This window comes from Hippocampus bargibanti, linkage group LG08 (genome assembly GCF_051943395.1).
Source record: "Hippocampus bargibanti isolate YZ-2025 linkage group LG08, ASM5194339v1, whole genome shotgun sequence".
Lineage (NCBI taxonomy): Eukaryota > Metazoa > Chordata > Actinopteri > Syngnathiformes > Syngnathidae > Hippocampus > Hippocampus bargibanti.
Window position 1 is genome coordinate 13,629,413 of NC_142741.1, and position 23,849 is coordinate 13,653,261.

At 43.9% G+C, this 23,849-nt stretch overlaps 1 protein-coding gene across 5 annotated transcripts in view; it reads left to right on the forward strand.

The window, feature by feature from the left end:
• The window catches only part of pomt1 (protein-O-mannosyltransferase 1), a 67,062-nt gene extending 44,194 nt beyond the window's left edge, over positions 1 to 22,868 (forward strand). Inside the window, exons 1-20 of one of the 5 annotated variants that reach the window (XM_089002726.1) lie at positions 6,999 to 7,095; positions 8,734 to 8,866; positions 8,955 to 9,061; positions 9,131 to 9,181; positions 9,289 to 9,435; positions 11,555 to 11,663; positions 11,738 to 11,797; positions 11,994 to 12,087; positions 12,164 to 12,319; positions 12,420 to 12,550; positions 12,738 to 12,833; positions 12,904 to 12,996; positions 13,078 to 13,174; positions 19,147 to 19,239; positions 19,405 to 19,522; positions 20,942 to 21,039; positions 21,113 to 21,226; positions 21,427 to 21,553; positions 21,712 to 21,889; positions 22,175 to 22,868. In XM_089002726.1, the coding sequence (XP_088858852.1) occupies positions 8,751 to 8,866; positions 8,955 to 9,061; positions 9,131 to 9,181; positions 9,289 to 9,435; positions 11,555 to 11,663; positions 11,738 to 11,797; positions 11,994 to 12,087; positions 12,164 to 12,319; positions 12,420 to 12,550; positions 12,738 to 12,833; positions 12,904 to 12,996; positions 13,078 to 13,174; positions 19,147 to 19,239; positions 19,405 to 19,522; positions 20,942 to 21,039; positions 21,113 to 21,226; positions 21,427 to 21,553; positions 21,712 to 21,889; positions 22,175 to 22,349 (2,160 nt within the window). In that variant the 5' untranslated portion in view covers positions 6,999 to 7,095; positions 8,734 to 8,750 and the 3' untranslated portion in view covers positions 22,350 to 22,868. Of the gene's footprint in view, positions 1 to 6,998; positions 7,411 to 8,733; positions 8,867 to 8,954; positions 9,062 to 9,130; positions 9,182 to 9,288; positions 9,436 to 11,554; positions 11,664 to 11,737; positions 11,798 to 11,993; positions 12,088 to 12,163; positions 12,320 to 12,419; positions 12,551 to 12,737; positions 12,834 to 12,903; positions 12,997 to 13,077; positions 13,175 to 19,146; positions 19,240 to 19,404; positions 19,523 to 20,941; positions 21,040 to 21,112; positions 21,227 to 21,426; positions 21,554 to 21,711; positions 21,890 to 22,174 lie in introns of those variants that run through there. The other 4 variants (XM_089002725.1, XM_089002723.1, XM_089002724.1 and 1 more) reach the window with 4 other exon arrangements.
• The last annotated feature ends 981 nt before the right edge of the window (positions 22,869 to 23,849 follow it).

A 23,849-nucleotide genomic window follows, 5' to 3' on the forward strand; every position in this document is an offset into this window, starting at 1 on the left:
TACATACGCAGAAGAGAGGCAGGGATTTATTAAATTTATGTGAACATATTTATATCATCTGCCCATTTCACATTAAGAGCAAGGCATTGTCATCAAATGGTGAGTGGTTTTACTTTATGTTGCCGATGACTTAGCCTTGCTGTCATTGCCTTTTTATCAAGGATCTTCATCTTTATTAAGCTTATAGAGTTGCTTGTTCTGTAGCCACAAGGGGACATAAGCCAGTGACTTATTGTGTTGGTCCCAAGCCCGGATAAATACAGAGGGTTGTGTCAGGAAGGGCATCTGACGTAAAAGCTTGGCCAACACAAACACAGTGGTGGGCCGTCAGGGCCAGCAAGGCCTTCTCTGCTGGCCTAACATAATCAGACATCATTATCATAATTATAATAAAAGTCAATTTCATTAAAAAAGTATTTTTTCTAAATATATATATAATTATTCTACATACTGTTTTCTTGATGCTATATTATATCCATTTGGTTATGCTCCTTTCAGTGTTGTAGTTTTAGGTCAGAGTTTTTAATCCAATCAGAATTCAGCTAGTTTGTGTCGCCAGGCTGTATGAAATCTGACCGACGCCTTCAGAATCAACAGTCAGGGCGTCTGTGCGCTGTACATGAACGGGCACATGTAGTTGATATACAGTTGTGATAGCCAATCAGATAACGAGTTGGCACAGTAAGGCCAGCTAGAGGGCCTCGCGTTGAACATGACGTATGCGTCCTGTGATTGGATACTCACTTTACCTCAGCCCTCAGCCCGGAAACCCGGAAACTTTAGCAGAAAAACCAAGTATATCTACTTGCTTTTTTAACCCACAATGGCTGAAGGAGAGGACAACTCGCTGTCGCATGTAGGTAAGCCTATTCTCAAGAACAAATGAAAAAGATTTGTTTACTTTTATTTTCAACAAATAGTTCGTTTTGTGAATGTCTTGTTGTTTTTCTTATATTAAACTGACATTTTGCAATTTAGCGTAAAATCTTGTTAAAGATTGCATATTCTTGATGGACTTCATAAAACTTTGTGGACAAATGATTTTAAATTTCCTTTTATTTTTAAGTGTTTGCAGTATCATGTATAGTGACAAGTTCTAATTGCTGATGCAGATTTATTGATGTGTAATTGCTCCGGAAAATAGCCTGTGTTGTAGACGATTAAGGTGATGCCACGCCCAGTACTACGTGCGTGTGCTTTTGTAAATGATATCTCCAGCCCTTGTGTCATAAATAATGGTATTACGAGGGATATTTGTTCAAGTCGGACTAAGCAGGACTTCACTGAAGGCCTCGGTGTGAAATGCATGGACCGCCACTGCACAAACACCAACCCAGGCAGCAAAATTGGTCTGGCCCAGCTCAGGCCCAAACACGGCTGCGCACTCAGCCCAGATACGGCAATGAATGACGGTCTAGAAGTAGCCCGGTTCCGGCAACCACAATGTGGGCCGCATCCGACCTGTATCTGTGCCATATTGAATAGCCAGATCCGGCCAGAACAGGCTCCTGATGTCACCTTAATTCAACCTTGACTGAGCCATTTCGCCACTTCTTTAATGGGCCATATTGGATTGGATTGGATGTACCTTTATTCGTCTCGCAGTGGAGAAATTTATTTACTTGACCCTTATTTAAAAAAAATAAAGAAAAATAGTTAGAAAAATATTTTATTGTCATAATTTGTGAGCCTCACATGTACATGACTGCACATACACTGAAAAACTGCATTTTTCTTTATTTAACAGTGAACACAAGAGTCCAAACTGGAATGCATGTTGTTCTTGAACTGCAATTTTCCATCCATCAGATTGTTGTACTCTCCATGCCCTCTTTTCACCATCCAAAGCCAGATGTAGCCATATTTGGATTGTGACATCAATTTCCTGATCTCTGACACAACATGCTAGCCTGTGAGGTCTCATTTCGGCTGTAAGAACTGTAAGAAAACACTAATGGACAGTGTGTTGGGAAAACAAACATTTGTACTTTCTACTTCATTTCCTTTCCTCTTACTTTCATAACTTTGCTGCTGTGAAATTTAAAGGACAACCGACGTCTCTGGAAAAGTTGTGTCCATAATTTGTAAGATCGCTTCAAATGACTTCTACTGAGCGCATTTTACAAAGATTCCACCGCATATAGCTATATTTTACGTTTTAAGACTCGTGCTGAATATTCCGGAAGTCTTGTTTTTGAGTTGGTGTTTGTCATGTTTTGCAAGGTGGTGATGGCGGGTGCAGACCCCAAAAAGCAGGCAAGAGGGAGCAGGAGGTTGTGTTTGACAAATTGTATTCAAATAAAGGTCAGCAGGAACAAAATATAAAACATCAAAATCATCTGAACAGAAAATAATACAAAGTATCAAAAGAAGACAAAGAGTAAAAGTCCGCCAAGGTTAAACAAACACATGCACAGCATACAGCTGACAGCGCTACCCGTGGGTCACCAATCCGAACGTGGCAGTCCACCACTGATCGGGACGACCAGCACCTGTGCAGGTGCAGGCGGGGTCGACAGGGCCACCCGTTGGTCGCCAAACAGATCATGACAGTACCCCCCCCCTTCAAGGGACTGCTTCCAGAAGTCCCAACAGTCTCCCAAAAGGTCCATTCGCTAGGAAACCATGGTGGAGATGGCAACCGCTGCCTCTCCAGCATACGATGGGCGGTGGCCCGATGGGAACGGGACTCGACCTGACGTTGGCGCGGCACGGATCGTCGTGGGCGTGAGTGCGATCCCTCTCGCACGTTCACGCGATGACACATGGCTAAACGCTGACGTCGAACTGCCAGGCGCAGAGTGGCACCCTGGACGGCCGTATGGGAACAGGTCTCGGCCGGACGCCGACGTGGGCGTGAACTGCCCGGCACCGGGGAAACGAGACCAGTCCTGAGCCGCTCCGGGATCCAGCGATGAGTGGGGTCTCGGACTGACGTTGACGCGGACGTTGCACGGCTCGTCGTGGATGCGACTCCATTTAACATGCACGACGACAGCATGGCTGGACGTGGGCGTGCACTGCCAGACACCCAGTGTCACCCTGGACAGCCACCTGGAAGGAGGTCTCGGCCGGACGTTGACGTGGACGTTACGGCTCGTCGAGTGACGCAATTCAAACTCGACAAGGCGTGGGCCAACGTGGACGTTGCACTGCCAGGCACAGGGTGGAAATGAGACCGGTCCGTTGTACCTGCGGGATCCGATGGTTGGTCGGGTCATTCTGTCACGGTTTGCACGGTGGATCCCAAAAAGCAGGCAGGAGGGAGCAGCAGGTTGTGTTTGAGAAATTGTATTAAAATAAAGTCAAGAGGAACAAAATCTAAAACATCAAAGTCATTCAAACAGAAAAATACAAAGTATCAAATAAAGACCAAAAGTAAAAGTCTGCCAAGATAAAACAAACACATGCACAGCATACAATGCATACACAGTGCATACAATTGCATACAACAAACAATGACCCGACACCGGATGGTCGTGCCGGGAGTCCTTTTAAGTGTCACTGATTATAACGACCAGCACCTGCGAGGCAGCAGGCAGGCTGACAGCGCTACTCGGCGGTCGCCAATCCGAACGTGGCAGTCCGCCAAAGGTCGGGACGACCACTGGGGGCGGGACTTTCTGAAAATGCCCAATTCGCAGCTCAATTGTTTGCAGATTTTGGACACTTAAATCATTTTTATTGGTGTTTCGACTAAAAATATCAGCCTGTGTGTTTTGGGTATTTTAGATGCTATAAAACGTTTTTCTGATGTCAGTTAGGAAACAAAAAAAGTGATGTCGGCTGTCCTTTACATTTCTCCATTGCAAGATGAATAAAGGCCCATCCAATCTAATGAATGATTAGTAAAAATAACCCTTCACATTTCTTAATCGGGGTGTGACACTGTGAGGTGGAATATTTGCCACCAACAACTAAAGGTGAATAATTTAGAATTGAAAAGTGTATTCTGAATTTGAATTACATAACTTGAAATTGAGTGACTCAGATAAAGGATGGATTTGTATATTTTAATCTTGTTAGGGTTGTTGTTTTTAGTTATCTTACATTTGCCTATGATACATTGATTATGCTTGCAAAGAAGAATGCTTCTGCTTATAATATAAAAATACTCATCCATGTAGTCATACATGTTGATGGGCTAAAAATGATCCTTCCCTCTGGTTCATGGCTCTTCACGCTGTTAGAAGATGGTAGTAAAACCAGCAGGAACCAAGGTGTTGAACAAAAAAGATTATTTTAATCATGTAGACAGCAGGGACATTGTGAGGTCGGTTGAGTAGGGCCAGAGACAGAGAGATGGGGTGTGTTGGGAGAGCTTTTATAAAGATGGATAGGATGTGATGTCATGTAAAGGCGGACAGGATGTGATGTCATGTAAAGGCAAGCAGGATGTGACATGACAGGAAGTCCAAGAAAAACAAAATGATGCAAAAGGAAATAGAAAAGATGTTTAACATGTTCATATAGCGAATTGCCTTAACACTCATTCACCCTTTTTCTTCGTCTTTGACTTTCCCACTTAATCATTCAACTAACTATACATTCAACGTTGGTGTGAAGTTCTTAATGTGTGCTGTGAATATGGTACTATTCAGGAAGAAATGGAGGGGAAAGATGGTGGGATGTTTTTCTTCAGCTAACCTTCAACGACTGGATGGCAGAGTGACCCAACTGTCTGCCAAATGTCAGAATTCTCACTTTAAAGTCAGAATTCTAACTTTAATGTCAGAATTCTTACAATAAAGTCAGAATTCTCACTTTAATGTCAGAATTCTGAGAATAACGTCAGAACCTTATTTTCTTTTTCTTCAATGGCCCTAATCTTCTTCGGTATATGTTATCAACTGCGCAGTACGTGAAATTCTTGTAACGCGATAACGTTTCACCACCCGGGCTTCGGAACTTGGTTGTGAAGAGAGGGGGCGGGGGGCTTTTCATCTGGTACGGTTAAAAATGATTTGATGATGAGACCAATCATGTTTCAGATTGTAGTTTTGCACGCCGGTATTGTTAGATGCATTTTGACGATGAATGTCGGCTACTAGCTTTTTGCTTCCCAGGCTGTGCAGAACCATCGCTAGGAGAACAATGGTCAAGACGAACGACGGCATGGTATTACAAAATCACAGACGTTTTAGATGTGCGCTCACAAATTCCAGTCTCCAGAAGGGGTGACTAATACTATAATGATATTAATTACGGAAGTGGCAACATATGCATCTTTCTGGGGTCTAAATTGCAAATTGGCACAAGCTTGTTTTTGTCATGGGCCACTTTTAGGTTCAACTTTACCTCCGATCGGCAGGTATGTCAGTAACGCTGAATGAATATTTATATACATATTATTCCTTGTCCACGACAAATTGATGGATAAACTCATCATTTCGTTTGCGGAGGTTTGTTCAATTATGGTTTGTATGGGCGTTGGGTGGCACAATTAATCATAAAATCTCATCATTATTTGTTAAACATGACAATCTGTGTTTCGACATGAATTTTAGCAGGGTTCATAGAAGTTGACACGTGATTTGCTTTCATGGGCCACATTGAATTATGTGGCGGACTGGATTTTACCCTCCGAGTTTCAATTTTGACACCTGTGGTCTAGGCGATCCAGTTTTTATGAGAAAAGAAATGAACACAAGTGTTGTGTTTTTTTCCTTTCACACATGGGTTGGTGTTGCTACACTGACCTTGATTTATGATTACTTTTTCATGTCTTTGATTTTTGTTTTTCATGTGGTGGTATTGCTACACTGACCTTGATTTGTTAATACTTGTTCATTTCTTTGATTTTAGATTTCTTCTGTGGTGGGGTAGTTCAAATTCTGGGCTAATTTTACAAGAAAGAAAAATGTGGTCACTGTTTTTTGCCAATGTTATCTTTGTTTGGTGTTCTGTTGTTGTGTCTTGAGGCTTTTGCAGTCAAGCAAAATGTCATAGCTATTCATGACTTTAAGTTATGCGGTGTTTCTTTCTTTTTGTTTTCTGGTATTGATTGGTTTTTGATGTGAGGCGTGAGTGCTCTTCTTCCCATTTTATTGTCAGTTAACATGACAAATTTCTTTTTTGCTTCATTTTTTTCTGGGGGTGAGTTTGAGTGTTACAGAAAGCACTTGAGAATTTTGTTTGGTTTGAAAGGGGAGTAAAAGAAGCGATTTTCAAAAAACAGCTAAATCTAAGGAGTTTGATGTTTCTCTTTATTTGTAAGTAGGTTCGTTGTCAGATCTCCTTGGCAGGTGACGCGCAGAGCTTGATCGTGGCGTGGAGTCGAGCAAGTCGTGCCGTGATGTCCGTCCGGGCGTGAGTCTGAGATGATTCTGCCCCGTGGTTCGCCCAATCTCTCTGTCCCGCGACAGCTCCTTTTATACAATTTGCAAGCGTGTGCTATGCGTCAGGGTGATACGCACATCAAGGAGATCAAGGAATTGAAAGACATGAAAGTGTTGAAAAGCGCACTTCAAAATCACACACTCGTGTGACGCAACAAATCCTTCTTTAAACCGATATGGTGGGGTGAGGTTCAATTTGGAGGCCAGTCGTTAGTCAGAACAAGAGGAACAATCAGTGGAGCTGCAGGGAGTAGTCCCCCCAACCTGAGAGCAGGGACCTATCATAGCAGAGTCCGACACCGCCATGTCTGGACAGTAGGGATATATATAGGGCCTAAACTACCAGTAAGACTTTAGTTTGCTGACGAAGTTTCTTGGATAAGAAGCGAAACGTCCGACACCTTCAAAAGAAGTACAGATGACGGCTGGGGGAAACTAGAGCACCCCAGCTATCCAACCAGACCACTGGCGGCTCACTTGACTTCGATTTTGCGAGTGGAGGCCGGCTTGACCGCAGTTGTTTGTGTCGTGTGCGCGTGTGCATGTACGCATCAAATAATAATGATAAGAAACGCGAAATCAGACAAGTTGATGAAGTCATAATTTGGTGGTGATGGTGATTATTGATTGGCCATTCGATTGTATAAGAAAATTGCTATCTGAACTGTTGTTTCCATAGCAACGCCCAGGGTTGCGAGCGGAGCAGCGAGTGAGTGAGCCAGGCTGTATCAATCGTGAAGGAAAAGTCCCTCCCAAGGTAGCGTCGATTTAGCGGAGGAGTAGATGCGAACGGACCGAACTGTCTGGCAGTTGGTTGTTGTTTCGAGACCAGAATGAGCCGGATGAACACGGTCAACTTGACACTACCGTTATGAGCACATTGTGAGCAACCGTTAGCATTAGCTGTAGCATTAGCTTTAGCTTTTGCATGGACAACCAGCGTCAGCCTCGAGCAATCATAGCATACTTGAAATCATGGTGCATGTTGCCTGGATTCGGTTTATCGTCAGGATGTATGATTAATGTGGATGACTCATGCACGATCAATACATCCTTCACAGAAAAGCCAGAAGTACGTGTTTGCAAACCCAAATCAAACTAGAGATATTTATGTCAATAATACTGTACTGCAAATAAATGGACGGTTCTCTTATTTTTACTGAAGTCATCCAATGAAACAAAAAAGTAACAAACATAGTCCCTTAGCAAAGCTAAATTCTATAAATACAAAGATAACACTGCTTTGAGCCGTATCATTGTGAATATTTCACAACGCTGCATTCTACGGTTCTAAATGAGCTAAACAAACACAAGTGATATGGTTAATATTTAAAATATAAAATGCAATAAATTTAACCTCATAAGCAGCTCTTGCTGGCCGCCGTATATGTTTATTACCAGTTTGAGGGTTGTGTGCTTGCTGTTCACTGCACCTTTATTTTCCCCCTTGACACTTATTAATTGACCTGATATGTTCATTCCTGAAATGTAGGTCGATATACATTTATGTGAAAAGTGAACTGCACACCGAAGTACCTTTTCTGGTACTATGTTTGGAAACACATCATATCAGTGATCAGCACTGCATTTTCCTTCTTGCTCAGTGTTGGATGCCTAACATACGCCTCATCCTAGTATGAACAATACTAATTATAACTGCATCTTACCCCCACAAAGGTGAGAATGTTTTGCCTTGCTGCGGCGGGTTTGTGCGTTCATATTCTCCCTAGTTCACAAGCAGGAGCTCAGAGCTGACTGCTGTGCTCACGTCTGAAATTATCGAACCGATATTGAATCAGTCAAGAGCGTTGCAAATGTCAGAAGCTTTGAAGATTGTGTGATCACGTAGTATTAACTCACGATTTTGAAAGAAAAAATATAAATCTCTCTCATCTCATCTCATTTTCCGTACCGCTTATTCCTCATTAGGGTCGCGGGGGTTGCTGGAGCCTATCTCAGCTGTCTTCAGGCACGAGGCGGGGGACACCCTGAATTGGTTGCCAGCCAATCGCAGGGCACACAAAGACATACAACAGTCACTCTCACACTCACACCTAGGGACAATTTGGAATGGTCAATCTGCCTGCCATGCATGTTTTTGGAGTGTGGGAGGAAACCGGAGGACCCGGAGAAAACCCACGCGGGTCCGGGGAGAACATGCAAACTCCACACAGGGAGGCCGGACCGGGACGCGAACCGGCGACCTCTGCACTGTGAAGCCGGTGTGCTAACCACTCGACTACCGGGATATAAATCGTTTCACCAAATTCAATATTCATTGTATATATTTTACGCTTGGTTACCCTGGTAGTCCAGTAGTTAGGGTGTTGAGCTCCCAGTGCAGAGGTCTGGGATCATTACCCATTGTTTTTCTGTTTAATTTCTCAACAACCAGCTGGTGTAGTGTTGAGGATGGTACTGCAGGTCCCTCTGGTAGTGACTGTCCGCGTGGATCTGCTTCTCGTCTTGGTGTCTCTTTTCACCTTCTGGACCCGGATGCACCGCCTCTCACACCCCAATGCCGTTGTGTAAGAAGCACCCCTTTAACACACTTCATAATATCATATGTAATATACATTTGATCTTATATAATGCAATATCTATCTGTGTGTGCAGCTTCGATGAAGTTTACTACGGCCAATTTGTGTCTCTTTACATGAAGAGGATTTTCTTTATTGATGACAGTGGACCACCATTTGGTCACATGATTCTGGCATTAGGGGGTAGGCTACTATGATGCCCAAAATACTTTGTGTGTGTGTGTCATTGATGTGAGTATCTGCATTTTGCAGCCTACTTGGGAGGATTTGATGGAAACTTCACATGGAACCGAATAGGAGCAGGTCAGACCACACACCTTTTTGTGTATGTGTGTGTCTGTGCGTGTGTGTGTGTGTGTGTGTGTGTGTTTTGCATCATTGATTGCTTGTGTGTTTGTTTTGGGTGACAGAGTACCCTTGCAGTGTTAGCGTGTGGAGTCTGCGTGCCCTCCCGGCAGTGTGCGGAGCGTTGTGCGTTCCCCTGGCATATTGCCTGACTCTGGAGTTGGGGTTTGGTCACTTGTCAGCATTGGGATCAGCACTGCTGCTTTTGCTAGGTAACCACTTACCATATTTATTTGAGTATAACACACACACATGTATAACTTCCACCCCTAATTTTCAATTAAAAATCTGTATAAAATTTTGTTTCACTTTTTCTTGGCTCAGACCAAGCATTGTAAATCACAACGCATTCATCCATAATAAATTTTTATTTATTTATTGACAATGTAAACTATGAACACAATAGCGAAATAAAATTAAAAATATTTATTTACAATCTTTCAAAGTCCGAGTGGAGTGATGTACGATGTACTCACTACTTCTTTGGACAATGATCCATTCATAAAGTTCCATTTCCATGTCTGGAGTAAATGGCTTGTCTTTCTCGTTGTGCTTTTTTGGTTTTATTCATATCTTTCAGGACGACTTTCTGTTTTCTCCATTCTCTAACATCCCGTCACTAGTAGTGTGAATTCTCGACTATCTGCTCGATTTCCATGAATTTCAGCATGATCAATAACTTTGAGCTTGAATGAAGCGTCATATACAGAACGTTTTCCCTTTACACCCTGAGTTGCCATCTAACGGGTAACAATATTTCAATTACATTATGAAGAACACTGAATCGAAACTCGATATTGGTAATTGTAAAAAACAGCACGGCTTAGCTCACGTTTCAGTGTGGGCGAGGAAAGGAAATGAAGCGTAGCTAAAGAAATGGTAATCAACAATAACAAAAAATGAATGCCCCTGATCCGGGTCTTTCTGAGAATCGAAACTTAACCACAGCTGAAGGTGGAACAAAGTATGACTATGGAGAATAGCCATGGAAATGCTGCCCCCTCCTGGAAGGAATAAAGCATTAAATATACAGTAATACCTTGCTTTCCGAACCCCTTGGCTTACGAAATTTTCGGTTTACGAACGTTAAATTTATGAACATTTTACCTTGGCATGCGAACTTTTTTTGTACACGGAGCTGTCTCATTGAGTGATGTGTCGTTCGCGAACGAGCCTGTTCTCACTAAAAAATGGCCGCCGACTGTTTTTGTCCTCTATTCCCCACCCTACCCCTTCCCCCAGTCTTTGGTTAAAGTCACGTGATTGGTCAAGAACCCAGCAGTGAAGGGAGGTGGTTTAAACAGGCAGACGGCAGTGAGAGTCTCAACTTTGATAGTTCAAAGGCAGAGTGTAGACTGCAAGGTTAAAATATCCCATCAATCAGGCTACACAAACAACCTGCACAAGCCATCTGTACACTTAATGCAAAAAGCTATCAACCCAGCTAAACAGAACACAATTGATGAGGAACTAGATAAAATTATCACAGAGAAAGTACCTACAAGGGATCATTCCTCAAGAATGTGAAAGAAGAAGGTTACGTTCCTCATCGAGTGTTTAATGCTGATAAAACCAGCCACTCCATTCCATCAAGCCATTGACGACCATCACAAAGGTAAATAAAACGACTTTATTATAAAGTCCAGTTTATTTCTTTAATTATAATACAATAAGAATGAATCATGAAACACTGGACGTGATGTTATTCTGTCCATTTGTGCCAATGGATGGTCCTCACATGAGATTAGCCTTGATGTTGAGAGTGGTGTGGGAGCTGTGCCTCAGGGATGGGAGGTTGTGAATTTGGGACACATCGTCAGTAGTGAGAGATACAGAGAGAGAGAGAGAGAGAGATAGAGAGAGATAGATAGAGAGAGAGATAGATATAGAGAGATAGAGGTCGAGAAATAGAGATCGAGAGATAGAGATAGAATTTAATTAATAATTTAATTATAATACCATAGCACATTTATTATACATAAAATAAGGTGTATTTTGTGTAGTTTTAAGGTTTAGAAAATTATAAAGTAGAAAATTATTTTTTATGGGGACCTGGGAACGGATTATTCTCATTTTAATGGTTTCCTATAGTAAATTAATTTTGGGGATACACACTTTTCGCCTTACACACTCTGTCTGGGAACCAATTAAGTTCGTAAGCCAAGGTATCACTGTATATGAGATTTTTTTCCCAGGCCTCTTATAACGCGCACACAAACTTTGAGTTCTTTTTTAGGTGGATCATTTTGCGCATTATACTCAAATAAATGCGGTATGTCATCCTCACACACCGGCAGACGTAGTAAATTGACATGTCTCTGTTATTTGCAGATAACGCTCTAATTGTCCAATCGCGGCTGATGCTGCTGGAGTCAATCCTGATCTTTTTCATCCTCTTGTCCTTCCTGTCATACCTGCGCTTCTACCGGGCCAGCAGCAGGTAAGTCCAAACCCTCGCTGCCTCGAAACCTTGCAAGGAGGACATTCTGTGACCTTTGACCTCTCACCTCATAGCTGGCCTGTCAGATACAGTTGGCTTCTCCTCTCCGGAACATCCTGCGCTGGTGCCATTGGGTTAGATACTCATGCATGCACAGACAGACACACACACACACACACACACACACACACACACACACACACACACACACACACACACACACACACACACACACACACACACACACACACACACACACACACACACACACACACACACACACACACACACACACACACTGTGACCGTGCCCATGTTTTTTCATATTCAGGGTGAAGTACATGGGCGCCTTCTCCTATCTACTGCTGGTTGGCGTGGCCTCTGCGCACTGCTGGAAGATGATTGGTGACACTCGTGTGAGCGGCGTGAGTGCACATATGCAAATGCACACTGAGCATCCTCAGAAGAACTGTAACACATCTTACTGTGTTTCTCTGTTAGGTGAGGGTGTTTTTTGAGTGTGTCTGTCGTGGTGTGTGTCTGCTGGTGCTTCCTGCTGTTCTCTACGTTTTATGCTTCTATCTGCACCTTACTCTTCTATACCGCACTGGACCACATGACCAGCTGATGAGCCCCGCCTTCCAAGCCAGCCTTGAGGTACACAGCCAGAGAGTCACACACTTATATACACACACTCACCCACATACACATAAATTGAAAAACCTATGCAAATTGATGGTTTGATTGCGTCACTCAGGGGGGTCTGTCACGGATCACTCAAGGTCAGCCCCTGGAGGTTGCGTATGGTAGTCAGGTGACTTTGAGAAGCTCTGCCTCCCTGCCTATCCCATGCTGGCTGCATTCTCACAAAGCCAACTATCCAATCAGGTGTCCTACTGTCAGCTCACAGGGAACAGCAGCACCTCAGGTGGCATCTCGCTAAATCAAAATGTGTGTGCATGAGTGCGTGCGTATGTGTCTGTGTGTGTGTGTGTGTGTGTGTGTGTGTGTGTGTGTGTGTGTGTGTGTGTGTGTGTGTGTGTGTGTGTGTGTGTGCGCGTGCGCGCACACGCAGGTATGAGAACGGTCGCGGCAGCTCTCATCAGCAGCAGGTGACCTGTTACTCATTTAAGGATGTTAACAACTGGTGGATTGTCAAGAATGCTGACAAGTAAGTGGACCTGGTGGGCGGATGGCTGTCAATGTAAACATGTCAATCATGTCTGCCTCACCTGCATCAGGGCTGACCTCGCCGTAGGCCATCCTCCTCGTGCGGTGCGTCACGGCAACATGGTCCAGTTGCTTCACGGAATGACATCACGGTTCCTCAATAGGTAATTTCCGATGGTTATTATGCGAATCATTTTTGGGACGTCCGCTAGCATGGGACATGTGTGTTTTGTTGTGTGCGGAAGCCATGACGTCGCAGCCCCTGTCAGCCCCCATGCCCAGGAAGTGTCAGGCTACATTGACTTCAATGTGTCTATGCCCGCCCAAAACCTTTGGAGAGTGGTAAGTCATCTCACGGGAATTAATTGGCTTTGCAATATGAATGTCCCAGCTCACTTTTTTTTGTCTCCAACTCAAGGGGATTTAATTTGGCAGGATTCTACCGTTGTCCTTAATGCGACATGGGATTTTAGTTAATGTAAACCCTTTTAAATTGAAAGAAAGACCTTGTTGTTAGCTTCCGTCAACATGAGGGAATAGAGACTTTCAGTACGACTACACAAAAAGTCCCTGCAATTTGTATTCAGGGATGAGAATTTTCCGCCGATTGGCGGATTTCCGACAATTTCAAACCAAAATGACCATTCTTGAGAAAAGCGCAAATTTTCGCTGTTCATTTCCTGTTTTGGCTTGTGTTGGCGGAAAGCGCAATTTTGATTGGATGATCCTGACTTAGGTGCCATTGATGTCGAAACAGGTAAACGCCCCCTTTTCAATAAGCGGACGAGTAAAAAAATCAGGTTGAATGGACCGAAGGATTCGCCTTTGTGGAGAGAACAGGTTCTCATTTGTTAGATTCTAATTTGCAATGAACATATTGGCTATATTTGTGTGTGTGTGTGTGTGTGTGTGTGTGTGTGTGTGTGTGTGTGTGTGTGTGTGTGTGTGTGTGTATATATATATATATATATATATATATATATATATATATATATATATATATATATATATATATATATATCAGAAAAACCTTTATTCGTCCCACAATGGGGAAATTTGCAGTCCACAGCAGCAATTGAAAGGGGATGGGGTTGGGGGTGAAAGGATAGAAAACAAGATATTCTGAGCATAACAAAATAAAACTGTCAACTGTATACTGTGCAAAACCGTTTCATAAAAACTGTACACAGTGCAAGTATCAAGAAAGGCACATTGAAATATTGCATCAACCCATATATACAAGTGTGCAGTTTTTTTTCCTCACATGTGATCACTGAGAATTGCAAAGCCTGACAGCAGTCGGTAGGAACAAGCAGCGGTACATCTCCTTCTTGCAGCGTGGGTGTAATAATCTCTGGCTAAAGGAGCTACCCAGTGCTGTCAGGGTGGGAAGGAGGGGGTGGGAGGGGCTGTCCATCATAGCTTTTAGTTTAGCTAGCGTCCGTCTGTTGCCCACCTCCTCCAGAGAGTCCAGCGAGCAGCCCAGGACAGAACTGGCCCTCTTGACAAGGTATTCCAGTCTTTTTCTGTCCCGGGTGGTGATGCTGCCTGACCAGCAGACAATTCCATAGTGGATGGCTGAGGCCACCACAGAGTCATAGAAAGTCTTTAGGAGTGACCCTTGAACTCCAAAAGACCTCAGTTTCCTAAGTTGGAAGAGGCGACTCTGACCCTTTTTGATTAGCGCATCCGTGTTTGTAGTCTAGTCCAGTTTATTGTTGAGAGTAACACCCAGGTACTTGTAGGACAGGGGTGGGCAAACTTTTTGACTCGCGGGCCGCATTGGGTTCTAAAATTTGACAGAGAGGCCGGGCCAGGAGCATTTGGAGGGAGTGTTTGGGCCGGAAATACTCCGAACAAGTTATGTCCATAATTTATAAAATCACTTCAAATGACTTCGACTGAGCGTATTTTACAAAGATTCCACAGCATATAGCTATAGTTTACGTTTTAAGACTTGCGCTGAATATATGAAGTCTTGTTTTCGAGTTGATGACGATCCCCATGTGACGTCACGTTTGGACCGCCCCTGACCGAGAAAGCGACATACAATGCATTTTGGGTACTTTGTTTGGTCTGAAAACTTCGTGTTAATCCGTGTTGATCCGTGTTGATGGCGAAATTAGAAGGAAAACACATAAATAACGCCATGGTGAATCGTTGTGTGTTGCACCAAGACAACTATTTGATATTCGCTGACACAAATTCCCAGCTGACAAATCAGCCCATTTCCAACGGCGCTTGGGCGCATCTTCTGCTTTTTCTGGGTGCTACATTGCTGTCATTGACGGCTCGAATTGATATGTGAGGACTCCTAGAATCAATTGCAAACATTTATGCTTTCCTCTTCAGAAGAACAAGAACAAGAAAACATCTTCTCCGAATCTGAAGCCATTGTTTTGATTCTCGAGCAAGGCACGACGTCTTGGCGTGACGTCACGAACAGAGGGGTGGGACCTTCTGAAACTGACCATTTCCGGTTTCATTTTGAAGTCATTTTTATTGGTGTTTTTCATTTAACTAAAAATATCAGCCTGCCTGATTTGGGTATTTTAGATGCTATAAAACGTTTTTCTGATGTCAGTGGGAAACAAAAACAAAAAATGGTGCCGGTTGTCCTTTAAATGTAGTATGTACAAACCTCATAGCACAGTAAAAACACTACAACCCAATTTATTAACTGTCTTTCAAATGTGAAAAATATCCCTGATCAGTTAATAAATTTGTCTCAAGGAATATGCAAGATATGGCATTTACAGACTATTTCGCAGATACTTGGAGGAGGAAATGGAAATAGATTAAAATAACATATGCACTGTGATTTATCAAGATTGCGTCTGTTTTTAAGTTTCCATCGAAGGGGCAAAGAAATCAACATTTATTGAAAAATGGAATCACTTTCAACATTCAAAACATATTATTACACAACGAAATATTCAAGCTCAATAATACCTACTTGTGTTAAATTCCGCCAAATCATAGATGGTTTGTCCTGACCGCGCGCTCAACAAACTCCTCACTGACGCTCTCGCCTTCACGCGCAAACAATACACGTGTACCGTCGCCGAGCACACAAACATAGACTACCTGCAGTTGAAATTTGCATACTCGGCTCGGCATCCAATCAGAAGCCTGCTTCTTTCTTCCGGACTTTCGCAAGCGTTACAAAGTCGTGCAATTGCATGTCATTTTCCAAAATAGATGCACAGAACCTCAAACTAGAAGAAAGATTCAAAAGAAGCTAACAACATATGTGACGCTACAAAACGTAAATTTACATTAAACCGTGACTGTAAAGTGTACGTGAGACTTATGAAAGGGGCTTAGTGGCTCGTAGGAATCAATGCAAACGTTGCATTGTGCACCACAATGACAATCGACTACTGTAGCAAAATTTACAGCCATGCGCATTTGCCGTAAATTAAGCGTAAATTAAGGTACCATTTGTAGTTGGTGCATTCTTGATTTAAAAAAAAACTTTATACTTTGTGACAATGTTTCTTAATGGGATTGGTCTCATTTTGCTTCAAGTTGGGAAAAATGGGGCAGGCAACTTTTCAGTTATCTGCCCTGTTCTTCGCTAGCTTTTTGTCATGAGTTTTAGACACTGTTTGTACTATAATTTGGGCAAGTTCGGCGGGCGTATGTGGCCCGCGGGCCGTAGTTTGCCCATGCCTGTTGTAGGAGGTCACCCTCTCAACGTCCGAACCCTGGATGTTCAACGATGCAGGTGAGGATTGTTTCCTGCAGAAGTCCACCACCAGCTCCTTGGTTTTCCCGGTGTTGATCTGGAGGTGATTCTGCTGGCACCAGTCCACAAAGTCCTTTGTCAGTCCCCTTTACTCCCTATCGTCTCCCTCTGTAATGAGGCCGACAATAGCTGAGTCGTCAGAGAACTTCTGAAGGTGGCAGGTTGGGTGTTGTAGTTGAAGTCCGAGGTGTAGAGGGTGAACAGGAATGGAGCCAGGACTGTCCCCTGCGGCGCTCCGGTGCTGCAGAGAAGCCTGTCCGAATCACAGTTCTGTAATCCAGGATGTAAGGTGGTGATCGACTCTGGCATGCCGCAGCTTGTCCCCCAGTAGATTTGGCTGGATAGTGTTGAAGGCACTGGAGAAATCGAAGAACGTGATCCTCACCGTGCTCCCAGCATTCTCCAGGTGCAGCAACGCCGAGTGAAGGAGGTAGATGATGGCATCCTCCACACCGATGCTGTGCTGGTAGGCAAACTGTAGCGGGTCCAGCGATGAGCTTGCCAGCGGTCGCAGGTGGGCGAGGACGAGTCTCTCCAGTGTCTTCATCAGGTGAGACGTCAGTGCCACCGGTCTGTAGCTGTTGAGCTCCTTTGGGTTGGCAATCTTGGGCACTGGGACCAGGCATGACGTTTTCTACAGCTGTGGAACTCTGCCCAGCTTCAGGCTCAGGTTAAACAAGTGCTGGACAATGACACACAGCTGGTCGGAGCAGGTCTTGAGGAGTCGGGAACTGATGTCATCCGGACCTGCTGCCTTCCTCACTTTCATCCACGTCAGTTGGTTCCTCACCTGCGCAGTTGTAACAGACAGGCAGGAACGTGGAGGCAGAGTGGCGGCTGAGGGTGTGGCAACAGTTGGGAGGGCAGTTGTTGGTTGCGGGAAGCTGGTCGTGAGAGGGGGCAGGGAGGGTAAGGCCCCAGTGAGAGTTGGTGCAGGTGCAGCTACAGGTGAAGTTGACGGTGGTCCGGGGGCGACAGGCGACTTGTCAAACCGATTGAAAAAGCGGTTGCGTTCATCTGCCCAGTCCTCGTTTTTTTCGTTTAATGTCACTGGGCTTTTGTGGCCTGAGATGTTTTTCAGGCCCTTCCAGACACCAGCGACATTGCTGGCTTGCAGCTGCTCCTCCATTTTCATCCTGTAGGCCTTCTTCCCCTCTCTGATCTTCTTCTGATCTTTTATGTCGGGATTAATCCATGGTTTGTTGTTGGAAAAACACTGCACAGTCCTGGTGGGTACGGTGTTTTGTTCACAAAAGTTTATGTAGTCGGTGAGTGAATAAATGTCCTCCCCGTGAATCTCAGTGAAGAGCTGCCACCTGGTTGAGTCAAAACAGTCCCACAGAGCTTCTTCAGCTTCTGTGGACCATCTTCTGACCGTGTGGGTCACAGCTGGTTGCCTCTGGACAAGGGGTTTGTACACAGGCTGCCTCTCCCGGCCGTTCTCCACCTGCTGTCAATTCTCTAATCACGGACACGGGGCATTTATACGGTTCGCGATCACCTCGCCAATGCCGGATGATTGACTCAACTCGCCACCGTACCTGGACTCTTCGATGCGCGAGTGTATCCGGTCCGAGGTATTTTCCCTGCTTCCCCTAAATTTATGTCATCTTCCGGGATTACGTAATTTTGCACCCTCGTGTGCCATTTTGGCATAGTAAGGTGTCGGATCACCCCCTTCCTTCTTACTCGCTGTGTTTTCTTTTATTTGTGAATAAACATCCTGCTTGGTTAGTATACGTGTCTGCTTTGGGATCCCAAACATTCCACTACGTTCCGACGAGTCAGCTGCCGTCACTCTCGCTCGGAACGTGTCAGCTACGGATGACTCGTCTACAGGATGTTCTTTTCTCTTCAAATATCTATTCAAATACACTTGCTCTCACTCCCACAGCCACATCACTAGATTTCACAGCCTCCTTATTCTTTAATATCGTACTGATCGTATATTTCACCATGCTGTATTCCCTAGCCAGATCAGACACTCGCACACCTCCTTCATATTTTGCGATTATTTCTTTCTTAAATGCAATAGTTGTACGCACTACTTTTCTTTTGTCACTTTTAGCAGCACTTACTTTCTTTGGAGGCATGATTAGGGGCTAAAACTCTTCGTACACCTATATTAAACGCGAGAGCAAAACGCAGCACATCCACAAGTGACAACAGTTGGTCACGGAGAGAGCGATACACCCGTACGCCGCTCAGCACCCCACCCTCGCGTACGCACTCAAGCGCCGTATTGGCGTTCGAACACCGATTGGTGTTCGAACTACGAAGCAAGAATATCTCGAATATTTTGTTCGAACTGTGAGGCGTTCGAGAACCGAGGTACCACTGTGTGTATATGCGTGCGTCTTCCCCACCTTTTTTTTCATTTGTCATTCTTATCCCTGTGTATTGCATCGATCAAATCAATGTCGCTCACAGCGTTAATTCAATTAATTGGATTTTACGCTTCTGTCAACACTAATGAAAGATGACCTAGATGCCTCGAGAGAAGCGGAGATGAGAGTGGTCATGTTGCCATTGATTACAACGTTGATTTTATGATGTGTTTGAGGACATTGTGAACCGTGAGGATGATTCCGAGGTATGGAAGACGATCTTGTCAGAGGTTCGCTTGGTTCATGTCAACACATCAGCAGTCCTCAAGGTAACAAGAAACCGCCTCACACACGCAGCGCTCCCATTTTTGCCTGATTCATAAATCTATGTTTGTGTTTGCGTGTGTGTGTGTGTGTGTGTGTGTGTGTGTGTGTGTGTGTGTGTGTGTGTGTGTGTGTGCGTGTGCGTGTGTGTGTGCGCGCGTCTGTGTTAGTTAAGTGGTTTGTCACTTCCAGACTGGGCGTCAGGTCAGATGGAAGTTGTAGCAGAGAAGGTCAAAGGGTACAGCAGTGGAGTGACATGGACAGTGGAGGAGCACAGATATGGAACCAGTATGCCAAGTCAACTCTCACACTCTTTTAGACACACAAAAACTTCACCGGTCAGTATGTCATCTTCTTAGATAACAGTTGCAAAGGGCAGCCTGTGTCACTAGTTTCACCCTTTTGCGTTCGAAGTGATGTTCCTCACGGTAATGTTATTGCGATATGTATGTGCAAATCTGTATTCATTGAATATTCATTTATTGAATGTTGAATATTTTCAATATTCATTGAAGTTCAATATATATTACATTTTCATTAAATATGCTGTGCCAATCTCAGGGGATGGATACTTTGACTCGTAATTGCTGCAAAAATAAAAAAGGCATGTTTTTTTCGAGAACATGCAAGAAATTGGGTTGAAAAACACTGTTTGTGTTACGTGATCCATAGGGTCAACTTCAAGGTTCAATTATGTATCAAAATCTAAAATTACTCGAATCAGATTGTCTGTGTTTGAAATCTTTGAATTCCCTTTCCAGCAATGACTTTTTTTGTGATTAGTGAAAAAAGGGGTTCAAAGGAAGGCGGCCATTCTCATTTTTGCAAACTAAATTAAAGGACAACCGACATCTCCGGACAAGTTGTGTCCATAATTTGTAAACTGGCTTCAAATGACTTCTACTGAGCGTACAAAGATTCCACCGCATATAGCTATATTTTACGTTTTAAGACTCGCACTGAATATTCTGGAAGTCTTGTTTTTGAGTTGGTGACGATTCCTCACCCTACGTCACTGAAGGAACGCCCCTGACCGAAAAAAAGGACACATTATAGCAGTCCTTCCATCACGTCAATGCATTTTGCTGTACTTGTTTGGTCTGAAAACGTCATGTTGCACCAAAAAGAGGCAGAAGAGGGCGACAAAGCTCCATGTAAGGAATTTATCAGCCTGTTGAAACGGGCTGATTAATTCCTCACACGGAGCTTGGTCGCCATTTTCTGTCTCTTTTTTTGGTGATACATTTCCCCCCAATGTTGCCTCAAAATGGCACGGAATAAATTCTTTAATCGATTGCAAACATGTATGCTTTCCTCTTCAGAACTATTTGAATCATATTCATAACTAAATCAGTAACAAGAAAGCATATTCTCCCAATCTGAAGCCATTGTTTTGATTCTAGAGCAAGGCAAGACGTCTTGCCGTGACACCACAAAGATGGGGGTGGGACCTTCTGAAACTGGCCACTTCCGGTTTCAAATTGAAGTACTTTTTACACACTTTAAGTCATTTTTATTGGTGTTTTGCATTTGGCTAAAAATATCATACTGTGTGTTTTGTTTTTTTTAGATGCTATAAAACGTTTTCTGATGTCAGTTAGGAAACAAAAAAGTGACGTCAGTTGTCCTTTAAATGTTAGTGCTACACTTCTCCTAAAATTTACACAATGGAGGATTTGGCATGGAATGGCCCTCATGTGTCTGCAGGCGAGGAGCAGAAAGACAGGGAGGCAGAGCTTCATTCCCCCACACATATTGACGTGAACCTGAAGATTTCTCTGTGGTCGAAGTTTCTGGAGGTTCAGGTGCGTCATTGTCACTAATGTCGAAACATGGCATCATCGTCGAAGGGATGTCATTGTGTGATATCACCACCAGTGGAGGATGCTGACTTTAAAAGAGGAGGACAATGAGCACAAATATAGCTCCACGCCTCTGGAGTGGCTCACCATGGACACAAACATCGCCTACTGGCTCCACCCTTCCACTAACGTGAGAGGCGCATTCATGCGGAAGTCCAATGTTATTGATATTGTGTATGCGTGCCTTTTTGTTGTGTTGAGAAAAATTATAACCTGTGTGCGAGAAATTATAATCTGTGTGTTTGAGAGATTATAAATGTACTGTTAGTAAAAGAATGAGTGAGTCTGAGTCGGTGAGTGACGGATCATACCATGTCTGTGTTGTGGCAGGCTCAAATGCATCTAATTGGTAATCCAGTATCATGGGGTGTCTCTCACCTCTGCCTCCTGGGCTACTACATCTTGGTAGCCATCTACCTGCTGAGAAGGAGGAGGGGCATCAAAGATATACCAGATGGTAGACACACACACACACACACACACACACACACACACACACACACACACACACACACACACACACACACACACACACACACGCACGCACACGTACGCATAAACATACAATCAAAAAACAACCTGCACACCTCTTCTATATGTGTGTGGTGTATATAGCTGCGTGGGAGCGCTTCGTATCGCTGGGCGTATTGTGCAGCGGCGGCTGGTTGTTGAACTTTGTTCCGTTCGTGTTAATGGAAAAACATCTGTTCCTGTACCACTACTTGCCTGCCCTCATCTTCTTGCATCTGCTCAGCGCCCCCCTGCTGGAGCATGTGTATACACACTTGCTCAGGTATACATGCACAAATACATAGACATTTTGCTCAAGCACAAACATATAAAGACTTATTAAAGGAGTACACACTCACCATGTAGACTGTTATGCATACAGGGACAACTACACTTCTCTGACTAACTCTACACACACACACATATGCAGACACACTACACAAACACACACATACTGTAGCTTTCCAGCTTTGCATTAGCATTATTGTAGCCATGCTCGAAACAAACCACAATGCATCAAAGGTTCACCATGCAAAAATACAAGTCGTGTGTGTATGTATGTTTTCAGCAATGACACACACCGCCGTGTGTTGCTGGGGTGCCTTTTTGCCATGTTGGCATGTGTCTTCTTGTCCTACCACGCCTTCAGCCCTTTGACCTTTGGGAGCCCAGAGCTGTCGGCCAATCAGCTGCGCGCACTCAAGTGGAGAAGCTCCTGGGATATTTTGTATCGACGCCGATAGACACCTCCACTCAGTGATATCAGGCCTTGTGAATGGAAAGTGTCACGGTTTGCGAGGTGGTGATGGCGGTTGCGGATCCCAAGAAGCAGGCAGGAGTGAGTAGGAGGTTGTTTGACAAATTGTATTAAATTAAAGGTCAGCAGGAACAAAATGTAAAACATCAAAATCATCTGAATGGAAAAAAGTAGCAAAAGAAAACCAAAAGTAAAAGTCTGCCAAGGTTAAAAAAACACATACACAATGCATGCAGCAAACAATGAACCGACAACGGATGGTCGTGCCGGGTGTCCTTTTAAGTGACAGTGATTATAACGACCAGCACCTGCGAGGCTGCCGGCAGGGCTGGCGTCGCTACCCGTTGGTCACCAGTCTGATCGGGACGACCAGCACCTGTGCAGGTGCAGGCGGGGCCGACAGCGCCCCCCCATTGGTCGCCAACCAGATCCTGACAGAAAGTGCTTCCAAAGTTGTTACATCGCATGACTTTTAATAAGCAATAAAGTTCAACTTTATTTTTTACTCACGTTGTCCTTTATTTATCAATATGTTTTCCAGATGGACTGTACGCCAACCAATTGCAGAGTACATACAGGACTGACAAAAGTTCGTCAACACCTTCAAATTGAACTAGTTTCAAACCCAATGTCAAATTCAATATACAGTAATACCTCAGCTTACGAAAGCTTTATTTTACAAACCTTTAGCCTTACGAACATTAAATTCACGAGAATATAATCTTCGCATGCGAACTAGTTTTCGGGAAACGGAGCGCCACAATGGTTGGCAGACTAGTTTTCGGCGGGAGAACACCAAACCACACGGTCGAACAGCGCCACAGTGGCTGGCGATCTAGTTTTCCACAGCCACTTTCTTTGAGGCACTCAGTGCAGACGTGGTTTGTTATCGAGTGGAGTACTTTTGCTTTTTTTGGGACCGAAAAAAAACCCCATCACAGGCTAGTTTTAAGACGAAGTGCACACAAAAGAAAATTACGGTTGAGCAGAAGAAGGAGATCATCAAAAAACACAAACGAGGTGTGTGTTTGTGTGACTTTGCGTCCCAGTACCAGTATGCTAAGTTGACCATTGCTACGTGTGGCTAAGCGTGTTTCTGTGTTGTCTAAGCAACGGTCTCAGGCAATAGAAGAGGTTGAAAAACTTCTGTTGATTTGGATTAACGAAAAGCAGCTAGCTTGGATTGGATTGAATTGGATTTGCCTTTATTAGTCTCACAGTTGAGAAATTTACATTTCACAGCAGCAAAGTGATGAAAGGAATGAAAGTAGAAAAAAGAAATACATGAGCTGCTGGAAAGGCAGCCGCTCTCGCGGCGCCGTCTTGAAGTCAAAAGAACAACAAAAAAAACTAAATAACAAATAATATGACAACACAAAGACAACATGACAACAAAGACACAGAGAGTCATTCATTCTTCAGGACTTGCTGTACCCTCTTTGCGATGACATGAAGCAGTTCTAGATGAAAGAGGAGAGGATCAAAG